Consider the following 13142-nt stretch of genomic DNA (forward strand, 5'->3'; position numbering starts at 1 on the left):
TCACCCCACGGCATTCAGGGATGGAGCTCCAAACGAATGATGGATTCGAGGGATGAGGTGGGATAGAGGCAGACAGCGAGTGGAGGCTGCTTTGTAAAACTTTATTTAGAAATATTCTTGATATATTCATTATATATATATATTTATATATACACACACATTACAACAAATGTGTTTTCTAAATAGCACGTCCACAGTGGGTTGAGACTCAGGGTACCAGGTCTGGTTACTTCATTTCTGCAGAAAAAATGCAGAAATCCAAGGGGGAGGGTGGCAGAGAGAGGGATGGGGCTGAAAAAACCAAAATCGGTAAGGCAGGAATTCACTCACACGGTACGACACTGCCCCAGGGCGCTGCTGCCGACAGGAATGGGGGTGATGGGCCACAGAGCGAGAGGTGAAGCAGGCAGGAGGAGAGGTGGGCAGAGGAAATGTACCATTCAAATCACAATTAAAGTACAACTGTACATGCCCCGGGGACCTGCGGCACTCCCTGCTCGGTGCCTGGGGGTGTTTGGGGTGCTGACAAGGTTGTACCATTTCCCCAAGTGTGCAGCTCCCCAGAAGACACAGACAGGAAGCAATGGGTTTGTGTGGAATGAGGGGTGTCTGAGGGTGAATTATTTTATTTTCTTGTGCCAGGTTAATAACAAGGGTGTAAAACCCCACATACCCACCCAGGGTTATTCGGGAACCAGGAATGGCTTCACCTGTGTGACAGCACTCCCCTACTCCCCTCCCACCCCGAGGGCACCCTGGCAGCCCCCTGCTTGTCTCTCCTAGCCCTGGCACCAGTACCAGTCCAACCTCTCCCTCAGCATCGCCTCCTCACCCCCAGCACCTTCCCTGGTCCCTTCCTCTAATAAAAACCCCCTGCACAGGCAACCCAGACCCAAGAGTTTTCCTCCTTTTCCCCAGTTTAGGATGGGGGAGATTGGTGCTTTCCAAAAATTTGGGGGCTATGCTGGAAATCCTTGCATGGGCCAGGATCCCTTCCCAGGCAACTAATTCTGCCTAACATGCCAAGCCACATGCCAGACTCTTCCCTATTATTTATGAAGAGGCATCAAAACCAAGCAGGGATGGAAATGACAGGGCTCTGGATTAAGCCTGGATGGGCTTGCAGACACCCACTCAAATTCCCTGTGCTCCCTTGTACCTCAGCATCCTTGGGAAGGCACGAGTGTGGTGGAAGGTGTCCCCACTCAGAGAGATTTATTCCCTTCCAAAGGAGGTTTGTGTGTGGGTTTGGGGTTTTGTTCTGCTGTATCATGGTAAGGATTTCTGTGCCCTGACACGTGTGCAGGGGGACAGGATGGGTTTGGGGCAGTTGCTCCATCAGGCTCAGGAGATGGGCTGGTGAGAGGGGGCCTGATGCAGCAGGGGTGGCACGGTGTGGCTCTCAGCTCCCACTGCAGCAGCAGCAGCCTCCTGCTCCCCTGCTCTCCCGCTTCCCAAACATCCTCCTGGGGGGCAGCAGGGTCAGGGGATCAGCCAAGTCACAGAGATCAGCTTTGCAGCAATTTTATCACTCAGGAGTGCAGGCTAATCCCACTACTGTTTTACTGCTTCCCCCAAGATTCAGAGAGGCTGTGGACTCCCACCAGCCTCGACAGGTGAGGACTTTCCTAACACCAGACTAAATCCAGCACTATTGTCCGCATTGGCACAGCTGAACCACCATTTCACAAAATAAAACCAAAAAATTCAAAGCATACCATTAAAAAACCTTTTTATAACCCTATGTACACGCACACTGTTGATACATCATTGACTCATTTTGCCCCTTTTTTTTTTTTTTTTGCTTTTCTGAATTTAAAAATCCCCCAGTCCAAAGAGATACTTCACTAGCAAGTATTTTCTTCCTTTACCAACTCTGAAATTCATCTTTCTGGAGAGAAGTTCTGGCCCCACAGAAACCACTGGAAAAACCCTAGGAGACCACAACAGGCTTGAAATTCACCTGCTGAGTGTAACCAGCAGAAGAATCAGGGACTGGGAGGGTGGCAGAAAATACCTATGTACCTTTTCGTTCATGGATACTGCATGACAGTGTTAAACGGAAGTAATCCCACATCATAAATACAACAAGCCCAAACAATCCAAAATCAGATAGAAGAGAAAGGAAGAAAGGGAAGGGAAAAAAAAAGAAAGAAAGAAAAAAAGAAAGAAAGAAAAAAGGAGAGAAAAAGAAATAGTCTAAATCCTTTTAATAGTTCTTTTGCTGAGGGTATTTTTTCACCTCTTTAAAAAGATACAGTCAAAAGCTCTCGGACAACAGGAATATGTGGCCAAGCTCCTGCTCAGACCAGCTGGATGTGCTCAGGCTGGAGGAGCGCTGCAGCGCTGGTGTGATGCAGCAGTTTCCAGCACCACGTGGAGCTGGAAAGCGCCGGCGGCCTCCGCGGGCAGAGGAAGAGGAGTTCCATGCCTCACCCAGATGGATGTTTGCAAAGAGACGCTCACCAAGCGGTCTGGGAACCCTCTAAATGCCGGAGAGGCGCCAGCCACGTCTCCTTCCCCTCCTCAGAGTCCCATCCCGAGCAGTTCTGTACAACGAAGACGACCTCAACGCTTTTCTCCTCCGTACGGTCGCGTACCTAAACCCCCAACGTTCATCTGGGCTGGTCTGGTCCTCAGCCAGCGCAGGCAGAGCGAGCTCCCGGGGAAAGGCAGAGTCACAGATCCCACAGGCACAAGTTCCAGCAGCTGCACAGGCCCGGCCTGTCCCCCGTGGCCCTCGGGGAGCAGCGTGGGGGTCATCACCGCTGCGCGTTGCCTTCGACGGGGAGGATGGCGTGGTGCAGGCTGCGCGTGTGCTTCGAGTCCAGCGCCTCGTGCTCTTCCGTGAAGCTGTCCGGGCTCGCCGCCCCGTCCAGAGAGCTGCCACAGCTCGAGTTGGGGGACAGCATGTCCTGCAGGAGGTCTTCCTGGACTATCCCCGAGTCTTTGCTCACCTTGCCCCTTTGGTTTCCTTCTTCCTCCTGGTCGTTGAGCAGCTTGGCCAGGAAGTTGATGTATTTCATGGCCAGGCGCAGGATCTCGTTCTTGCTGAGCTTCTTGTCGGGCGGGTGGGTGGGGATGAGCTTGCGCAGCTCCGCAAAGGCCCCGTTGACGTTCTGCTGCCTCCATCTCTCCCGGCTGTTGGTGAAGATGCGACGAACCACCTTCGTGTGAGGGCCTGCAATGCCAACCACGCACAATTAGGAACTGGGTTCAACACATATTACTTTGCTGAATAGGCCACTGCTTTGCAAATTAACTCACTGACTAATTGTAGTGAGGTTTAATCAGCAAGGCAGTGAAACAAGAGTTTCCAGCTAAGTGGAAGCTGAGCCCTTAAGCTGAGAAAGCCGTAACTTCTGTTCAATTCAGTGGAAGGGAAAAATGGAGTTGCATCTCTTTGGATGACTCCTCAGATATCGAAATTTACCTCTCCAAGGAAGAAGGCTTAGGCCATGATATGTGTGCAGAAGGCTGCTATAATTTTAGGGTATCTCATCTCATCAACAAGGATAACTCAGCAACCATGGTCCTAATAAAAGTTTATCTCACTAGATGGCTTTATTTTCTATCCCAAAAATTGTCTAAAGGACACATCACTGGGACGGGGGGAAATCAGCTCGAGAAGAGGCTTTGACAACTCTGAGATCCAGAGGTCTTCCCTGCTGAGAGAGACCAGGGGGTTGCCAGCAGCCCTCTGAATGAAATGAGGTGATGGGATTTGTCCCATAGCAATGAGTACAGGTAGGAAGTGACCACACTGACCATGGAGTGAAGGCAGTGTCCTGCTGGAAGGGTGATCCCTGTTTGGAACAGCTTCATGGCTCACCTGAGGGCTGCCTGCTCTCTGTCATCACTGCCACAGGGCAAAAATTCCCTCTGACACTGCTTGGAGAAGGGGCCCCAATTTGCTGGACGTGCTCATTTGACCTAATTACATGTGACCTCCAATTGCACCTTGAAATTTTACAGCCATGTTTCTGAGAGGGGATGCTACGCAGGATGAAGGCACAAAGCACACCAATTCTCCTTTCAGCACATCAGGCACCTCCTGGTGTACATGAGAAAAGCTTTGTCTCTGTGCTAGGAGAGACCCAAAAGCACATCTGCTGAAAAACACCGTTCTGCAGGAGCAGCAGTGCTGTAAATCAGGATTGCAGGTCCTTGGGTCCATGGAAACCAACTCACATGAGGGAACACTACCATAACATGATTTTATTATTACATCCTTCCCATCATCTCCTCCAGGAGACATCAACAATGGAAGGTCACATCAATCTCATGAAAATCTGGAAGAATGTTCAGGGCAGAAACTCCCATGGTATAGGAAGCACCACATACAATGAAAATTACCTAAGAGTGTGAAGCAAAGCCTTGCAGGTGACACACTGGTGAGATTTACCCCAAAGGACTGTGGAGTTCCCATTCCCCCCATCTCTGTCCTGTATCCCCCACTCTGTGACACCTGCCTAACTTCTCCCTCCTGGTGGGAACAAGTCCCTGGCCTTGGTGAGCAGTTCAAGCCACAGTTCTGACATCACACGGTGGAACCAGCCCCCCGGGGCACATTTAAACACCTTTATTCTTTTCTACCAAAACTCTTGGCTGCCTTGGCTGTGGCACAGGAACCAAACAGGTGTGACTTTTTATGAGTATCCTGGTCAGGCTGTACCTCAGCAAATCCCACCTTGCACAACAGGAGAAGTGGAATTCCTTGTTCCAGCTGATCAGATACCATCAGATACCATCAGATGCCATCACACTTTTCTCTCTTTGGGGGAAGCTGGGTCCCTGCAGCCCAGCACAGCCCTCAGAACCCCCTGCCCTGCAGGGTTTGCATGGGGACACACACTCAAACAGCCAGTGAAAGCTGCCAGCCTCTCCAGTGTGTGAGCAGCCTCACAACACACTCATCACGGTGTGCTCAGAGCTGGGGGTCTCCTAAAGCCACAAACAGCCCCTGGGACAAGCTGGGGGATGCAGAAATGACAAACACCTCCCTGACCTCTAGGATTCCAGTGTGATGCTTTAACAAAGGCAATATTCACCCCCAAAGAGCACCTAATGCCCTCGGTATGAATTTAGGTACAAGAGCTCATGCAAAGGGAAGGTTTCCTGCCCCTGATGTGTGCTGTGCCACAGGATTGTGGGGAAGGTGACAGGGACCAAAGGGACCTCCAGCAGCACTGCTAATTAAGCAGTGAAGAATGTGCTACATCCTACTAAAATAATATGACATTTTTAACACTTTACTGCTATTTCCAGACAAGACAAAGCAACTGTTTTTGAATCCAGAGAGAGATGGTGCTCAAAAGCTATTTACTCCCATAAGGGTATGAGAAATAACCACACCTTGGATACTGCTCATTAAAAAGTATCCTCAAGAGGCTTTCAGTCTTCAAATATGTGTTTCTGTTCACTGAAAATTGATGACTAAAAGGCATCTATTCATAAATTAGTCAGAAATCAGGAAAAAAACACAAAAAAAACACCTGTTCATTTTCATCCAGAGGCACCCAAATCAAGCTTTAGTACATATAAAACAAATTCTGACACCAGTCAACTTCTTGATTCCTGCACCAACTGAATTAAACATATCTTTTAGAAAGAGATCAGGCTTTGGCCAAAACATGTCAAGCACTGGAGGAAATTAAAATGCCCCATAGCTGTGTTATAATAGAAAATCTACTTCTCATAAAAAAAACTTGCCTCATAATTAATTCAAGCAATCAGATGAGAATTTTTGCCTGGATTTTGTTCGAATGGATTGACTGATGCTTTTTTTTTTAATTAGAAATATGAGGGAAACTAATAAAAAGAAGCTCTTCCAAAGTTCCAGGATATACTTTTTTAGAGATCTTTTTGCATTTTTATCTTTACTTCTGGAATTTTAAAGATATTAAATGGAACAAAATTTCCATAGAATAGATAAAGAACTACTACAAAAACTGCACCACTTATTCTCTTGCAGAAATAACCACAAACACAAAGTGTCTGGGAAGACTTTCCTGCCCTTCTGCAGCCCCCAAGGGCTGAGGACCCTCTAGAATGATGCTCCTGTGTGCCCTGGATGTCACCCAGCAGGTGCCCATCAGAGCAATGAGAAAAGTGCCTCAGACCACACAGGTGCCTCAGCATGGGATTTGCATCCCTACAAATTATTCCTGTTTACACAACATAATCTGATACCCTTTTTGCCCCTCAAAAAATGTTGAGTCCAATCTTGGAAATTCACACGAACCAGAACCTGCAGGATTGGTCCCAATCTGTACGCCTGCATCAAAATTTTATGTGTTCAAAATTTTGGTTACAGCCAAGTATTTCTGTAATCCTTAATACCTAATTTAATAGCAAGTGCAAAGCTTTAGTCAGACACCGAGATTGGATGGACTTTTCCCCATAAATGGTAAAACCCAGACAAAAAGCCCTTCTTGCACTGGGGCTGTAACACCCCCTGTCCCACGGGGCTGCAGTCTGAAAGGAGCGGGAGGGGAGAGGATTCTGATTAATGCCGATAATGCCCTGAGCCTGTCATTTCGGGATGCATTATTTTAGAGTGATGCAGGTTATGATTCGATCTTAGATTAGCTGGGTAGAAGGGAAGGGACGGCTAGCTGGAAAGAAGGAGAATTAGTTGTCCAGCAATTGAAATAAAGTGTTTCCAATCGCTAAAGATAAAACGCGTTTCAGCGAATCTCGCGTGTTCGAGCTATTAACTGCAGAGATAAACAGGCCGGCCTTCCACGTGCAAATCGTTCTTGCGAGTGTCCCTTTGCGTGGGCAGAGATCCCCTTGCACACCCCAAACCTGCTGCCCGGAGCAGGCAAACCCTAAAACGCGAGCAGGATGCCCAAGAGCTGGTTTAAAGGCAGGTTATCCTTTCTGCCCAAGGCTGGGCTCTGCGGGGCGAACGCCTCCGGGCTGGAATGGTTTTAGAGACCCAACATCTCACCGCAATGGCAATGGCCCTGATCCGCACTTCAACAAAGACACGCATTTCTTGTCTTCTTTCGGATTTAATCTCTAAGCAATTCGCAGAATAGGGATGTAATTAGCCACAGGCTGAGCTGGGCGCTGACTGAAGGCAAACTCTCCCAGCACGCTGCTGGGAACCGCTGTGTGCTCTGCTTACCGGAGAGCCCCCTGCCTCCCTGGGCATCCTACTCGCGTTTTACGCTTTGGGGTTTTGGTCCTTTTATTATTTGGGGGTTTAGTCCCAGAGTGTGGCATTGTGCAGAAACTTTCCCCCCATGGCAGACAGAGACACCCCTTCCCCCCAAAATGCGGCGCAGGGGCGAAATTCTCTCACCGTCGGTGATCTCCATCTCGTACGGAGAGGGTCTCCGCTTCACCCGGTTGCTGCCGTACATGGCGAAGGAGTCGGGTTCGCCGAAAAACCCGCTGCAAAGAGAGGCGGACAGGCCGTGAGGACACACCGACATCCCCCTGGCCCGATAGGGCTGCCCCAGGGCGGGCGGGAAGCGGAGCTGCTCCGTGACCTCGGGGCGAGCTCACGGCTCACGAAGCGAGCCCGGGGTCGTGCGGTGACAGCACACGCGGCCAGCCGGGGACACGCAGCGGGAGACGCCAGCCCTGCGCGGGCAGGGGGATGTGAGCGGCGTGGGGAGTCCAGGATTGCGGATTTGGGCAGAATCCCCCCATTCCCGCCGCTTCGGGCACGCTCGGCCCCCTGACTGCAGCTCTCCCGGGGAGGCGAGCGGGGTCCGTCCCCGCACACTCCCGGGATGGCTCAGCGCCTGTCAGAGCCTTGCTGTCCCTTCACTCATCTGCGGGACTCGTCGGAGAGCAGAGAGAGCCCGGGGAGCTCGGCAGAGCTAAACCGGTTCTCGTCCGCTTATTGCCGGACCCGTTGCTCTACCCAGGACTTTACCTTCTCAAATTATTTTCCTTCGAGGAACTAATTTTTCGTTTCTTATTTGACTTTCCCCCCGCCTTTCCCCTTTCTCTCTTTGCAAAGTTTGCGTGCAAACCCACGATGATTTTACTGACGATCCCCACGCAGATGAAAGGATGCTGCTGCTGCTGCCCCCACGTCTCCACCCCGCGCCTCCCGCCGCCCCAACACCGCGCGGGACAATCCCTGGGACACCGCTCCGGGATGGGGATGGGGACACACGGACCTGTTGATGGTGGCCAGCGGCTGGCCCAGGTTGTAGAGCATGGCCCTGCCGGGGGGCTGCAGCGGGAGCGCGGGGGGGCTCAGCTGCACCATGCGGGCCTCGCAGGCGGCCTCGGCGGCGCGGCACGGCTCGGCTCCCGGCGCTCTCTGCATCGCCTCGCCCGCCGCCTCACGGCTTTTTATGTCCAGGGAGCCCCCCCTGCGCACCAGCTCGATGACGGGCACGGCGGCGGCGGGGGGCCCGGGGGAGGGCCGGCCCGCCTCCTTGGCCGCCCCGTTGAGCAGCAGCTGGGGGTCCGCCGGCGCCTCCATGCCCCCGCGGCTGCTCTCGGGCTCGCTCGTGGGCTCCGCTTCCGAGTCGTGCCGCCGGGCGGGGCGGGCATCGCGGGGGTCACTGGGGGGCGGCGGGGCGGGCGGCCTGTCCATCGTCCTGCGGAGAGAGGCAGCACTCAGGGCCGGCCCCTGCACCGGCACCGCCCGACGGGGCCCGCACCTCGTCGGGGAGAGACGGGGGAGCTCCCGATGGCCCCAAATAACTCGGGGTTTGCTGGCGGGAGGGGGGGCGGTCTGTTCGTCCACCCCGCCGAGCCGTGCGGTGCCGTGACGTCACGGGGCGCCCCGGCCCTGCCGTGACGTCACGGAGGCTGGCGGAGCGGAGCTTTGACGTCTGGCAGCGCCCCGGTCCCGCACGGTGCGGACGGGCCGGAGCCGGGGATTCACAGCGGCACCGACGGGCAGCGCCCGAGGGTGCGGGTTAAATTGTGCGGCCAAATTGTGCGGCCAAATTACAGCCGAGGCCCAGCACCCATCCCCGCTTTTCTGGGGGTATTTCTCCCCGTTTTGGGGTTCCCCACCCCCGTTTCTGCAGTGCTCGCTGCCCTTCGGAGCCAGCCCCGTCACCGCCCGGCCTGCCCGTAGCGGCCTTACCCTAACGGGCGGCCCCTTCTCCTCCCATGGTTATTTTTTATTGTTATTTATAAACTATCGAAATATACCCGAAACCACTTTTTGGGGGAGAGGGGGTTAACGCAGCCCCTAACGGAGTCAATCCCCGCGCGCATTCGCTGCCGCAGGAAGGAGGAAGGGGCCCGGCCGCGGCCGCACGCACAGCATTGTCCCCCTGCTCCCGCAGAACAAACGCTGTCGCGACAGGGCACCTCGAGCCTCCAGCAGATATCGCGATTATTTCTATGCTTTATCTCCCACTTATGCCCTCGTTCTTTTTTGGATTTTGTTGTTGTTGTTGTTTTGGTTGATTGATTATTATTTTCTATTTAAATAAGGAGCTTCGCGGAGCAGAGAGCTGCCACCCATCTTTCTCGCTCCTTTGCCTCGGGTTATTTTTATTCCGTTTCTGATAAACTGAGTCGCGAGGAAAAACACAAAAAACCAAAACCAAAAATCCAAAAAAACCAAAACCGAACACAACCAAAACAAAAAACCAATTGGGTTTTTTTTGCCATATATCACTATCTCTCTGGAAAATAAAATAAAAATAACTACAACCACCCAACCTAAAGCACAAGTTCTCTGCCTTCCCTCCGGCCACCTTCCCGCCAGCCCTCTAGAAAGAAAAATCTAATTGCCTATTCCGATATTGTATAGGAAGAGATTACTCACATGTGTCATATTTAAGTAGGGACACCGCAAGTCTCTCCTGTTTCAACAAAAGCGCTCTCAGTGTCAGGCTGAATTTACTCCTCCCACCTCAAGGTACTTACGACTTTACAGAGAGGAAGGACACCCGCATCGGGATAAAACTGCTAAATCCTGGGAGGAAGAGAAGGGGGGGAGAAAAAAAAAAAAAAAGAAAGGAGAGGGTGGATCTCGTGGGTCCGGTTTGCCGGAGATCAGTGGAGGGAGAAAGGTGCAGGGGAGAGGGAAGGAGGGGACAGCACCCCCGGGAGGCCCCTGGGAGAGGGGACAGCGGCCACCCCCGGGTCCACCCCGCCGCCGCCGCCTCGCACACGGGGCCACAGCGAGCGACGGCCATGGCCTGGCGTGGAAAAATAAAAACAAACAGAGAAAAAAAATAAAAAAGGCGTGAAAAAAAGCGCCCTATATTTGGGGCGAATTGGGCGGTTTTTTGGACACATTGCAAGCCCGGTCTTCCCGGGAGGAAATCACAGACGGGGCCGGACATCGGGGTTGTTTTTCTCCCGATGGGCTCGCACGAAGCGGCGGCGACGGCGGCGTTTCTCCCACGTCCGGCTGGAAAATTTAATTCCTAAAGGGGCAAATTAAATTCCTCAAGGGGCCGGTTACCGGCCGAGGAACCAACGGCGAGAGCTCACACCGGCGGAGTGAGCCCGCTCCCCGCCGCCCGGCCACAGGAAGGTGAGGCCGGCTCGCCCCGCCAACGAAATCACCAAAAATTAGGTTTTCCCCTACGTAAAAAAATGAATAATCCCGATGCCGTCTGTTCCCGCATTTGTTAAAAAACGAAATACGCAAAACCGCAAATATATCAGCAGAATTTTGCCTTAAATTGGGATGGTTTCGTTTAGAAAAAAATGGAGGGGGGGCATTAAATCCCCGCCCGCTAGTTTCTGCTTCGCAAAATCCTTTTGTTTTCCAGCAGCCGATCGGCAGGAAATTTCCAACCCTAAAGCGCACCTCTCCCGCAGTCCCTTTGTAGGGAAATCGCCCCAAAACGAAGGGGCGGCAGGGAGCGGGGTATGGGGGTTCCGGGGAGCAGCGCTCAGGTTGTGGCCGTGGGCCGGGCCGTGTCCCGCTCTCTGTCCCTGGGGAGGGCAGGGGGAGCCGGGCCCGGGGGTCGCTTCGCCCCCAGCGCCCCCAGCCCGTCCCTCGCTGCCGCAGCCCCGGCGCGGTGGGGCGGCCGCACCCCGCGATTTCAAAGGGGAAAGCGTATTCCTCTCCTCACCGACCCCGCATCAAAGAATAAAACAGATTAAAACCCAACCGCGGAAGAGATTTTGTGTTTTTTCTCGTCTCTCATGTGGGGCAGAAGCCCCCAAAAGCTCCCTCGCTGCCCTCCGGAGCCCCCCAAACCCGCATCCCGCCGCCCCCAGCGCCCAGACTCGTGCGGAGCCGATTCCTCTTTACTCACCATTTGCTTTTCATTGGGAAAAGTGAGTGGAGCCATTTTGTGGCCTACGCATCGCGGCTATATTTGTAGTAAGTGTTGGGTGGCTTCAGCTGGGTAGGCTCTAATTCCACATCACGTCCAGTTTCCTATTTAGTATGGAGAGCGGAACACTACTGCAATGTGGCCGAGAGAGATAAAACCCCAGCAGTGGCCCGCCTGCCCTGATAAGCTTCTAAACCCATTATTTATGAAATGATTCATTATTATTTGGCAATTTTATCGAAGGAAAGCGGAAAATTATTGCAGGGATATGCATAGGAATAACTCCGGAATGCATGCCTTCTAGCTTTTTATGTGTGTGTGCTTAGATGCTCTTAAAAAGACACTAAAAAAAAAAAAAAAAAGAGAGAAAAAAAAAGTAATAAAAAATTGCACTGTGGCTGCCCGCATCTGAATAGCGATTCTTTATTTTAGTCCTCTTGGAGGTTATTATGCCCCTAGTTTGTTTTTTTTTTTTCCTTTTTTTGCTGCTTTTTTTTTTTTGTTATTATTATTAAATATGGAACACCTACTCCGTTCTTAATTAAATTTAATGAGCCAAAATAAATTGTTAGAGATGTTGAGAGAGGGGGAAAGGGTGTGGGCTGCTTTGGGACAAGAGGAGGTAAATAAAGCACATCGAAAGGAGATGTTTTGGAGAAAACCGGCCCCAATCCCCAGCCTTCCCCCCCAGTATTGTATATTTTTGCTGAAGGGCTGAACTGGGGTGAGCTCCCTGTCTCGCCTCCCATTCTGGGGTGGGAGGAGGCCGAGCATTCCTGCCGAGCTGGGGGATGCTGGGCACCGTGAGCGGAGCGGGTACTGAGCCGGCACCTCGAGAAATTCGGGGTGTTATTGGCGTACCCTGGAGGAGAGGGGCTTGGGGAAGGGAGAAAAGAGCCCTGGCTTGCCCCGCAGCAGTGCGGGGATCCAGCGGGGCTGGGGATGGGCTGCGGGGGCCGGAGCTCGGGGCCGGCTGCGCGCCCCGTCGGGGCAGGGGCTCAGCCAGGCCCGGAGAGCTCCGGGCCCGGGCGGACACGGAGCCCCGGCTTGGGCAGGGACCCCCGGGCTGGACACGGAGCCCCGGCCTGGACACGGACCCCCGGCTTGGGCAGAGCCCCGTGCCCCCGGAGCGAGCGGTGCGGGGGCCGCGGTGCCCTGCGCGGCGGTCCCAAAGTCACGGGAGGCGTGGAAAGCTCCCCGAAATGCCCGAGGGTCGCGGCATAGACAGGGGGGAGGCAGGAGTGGCTGGAAGGTCCCAGCCCCGCTCCTCAGGGCACCGGGGGGTAACGCGGCCCCAAAGGCAGCGGCGGGGAGCGGGTTTGGACAGCTCGGGCACTGGGAACCCGAAAATCAACGAAATCACGGCGGGCGCGGGGCGGCAGGGAAGGGGCCCGGGCTGAGCCCCTCCCGGGACACCCCCGGTGCTCTCTGCGGGGCTCGGGCCGTGCGCGGGGCCCGGGGACAGGCGGCGGCCCGGCCCGGCCGCACCTGCCGTGGAGCGGGGCCGGCGGCGGGGCCGGGGCGCGGGGGTCGCCATTGTCTCCCCGCCACCTGCGCGCCCTGCTCAGGGGGAAATGCCGGAGCTGTTATTCTTCCTTTCACTCCTTCCCCTCAGCCTCCCGCTCTGGCCGCGGCCGTGGGAGAGGCTTGCACAGGCTCGGGCCGTGTCCCGGCCGCAGGAGCCCGCACGATGCCGGCGGCGTGCGGGGGGCGGCGGGGCCGCGGCGGTCACGACGCGCCGGAGAGCCCGTCGTGCCTCCCGCCAGGAAACACGACCATGCTCGAGCCGGCTCCTCTCGGCAACAGGAAGCGTTAAAGATAGAACAGCCGGGGCTGGGCGGGGGAGATTAGGAAGCCGAGCATCTTCTGAGCACCGAGGGCCATTCCCAGCCGTGCCTGGGCCCGCTG

General features: G+C 54.1%; 1 protein-coding gene across 2 annotated transcripts; it reads right to left on the reverse strand.

Moving 5' to 3' along the window:
• Window positions 1–69: 69 nt before the first annotated feature.
• TAL1 (TAL bHLH transcription factor 1, erythroid differentiation factor) lies at window positions 70–11351 on the reverse strand. 2 transcript variants are annotated; one of them, XM_064720242.1, is made up of 5 exons: window positions 11214–11350; window positions 9764–9913; window positions 8145–8573; window positions 7313–7404; window positions 71–3181 (listed from the first exon to the last, which is right to left on the reverse strand). In XM_064720242.1, coding segments are annotated over exons 2-5 (942 nt in total). In that variant the 5' UTR covers window positions 9766–9913; window positions 11214–11350; the 3' UTR covers window positions 71–2762. The 2 variants fall into 2 exon arrangements, with proteins under 2 accessions (XP_064576311.1, XP_064576312.1); XM_064720241.1 differs by lacking the exon at window positions 9764–9913 and having other exon boundaries at window positions 70–3181; window positions 11214–11351.
• Between the last annotated feature and the right edge of the window lie 1791 nt (window positions 11352–13142).

This window comes from Zonotrichia leucophrys, chromosome 8 (assembly GCF_028769735.1).
Source record: "Zonotrichia leucophrys gambelii isolate GWCS_2022_RI chromosome 8, RI_Zleu_2.0, whole genome shotgun sequence".
NCBI classification, from domain to species: domain Eukaryota; kingdom Metazoa; phylum Chordata; class Aves; order Passeriformes; family Passerellidae; genus Zonotrichia; species Zonotrichia leucophrys.

Coding starts and splice junctions, on each gene's coding strand:
- TAL1 (XM_064720241.1), bottom strand. Junction 7,405..8,144: donor CCGCTGGCCACCATCAACAG/GTCCGTGTGTCC, acceptor CTCTCTTTGCAG/CGGGTTTTTCGGCGAACCCG. Junction 3,182..7,312: donor CGAGATGGAGATCACCGACG/GTGAGAGAATTT, acceptor TTGGCATTGCAG/GCCCTCACACGAAGGTGGTT.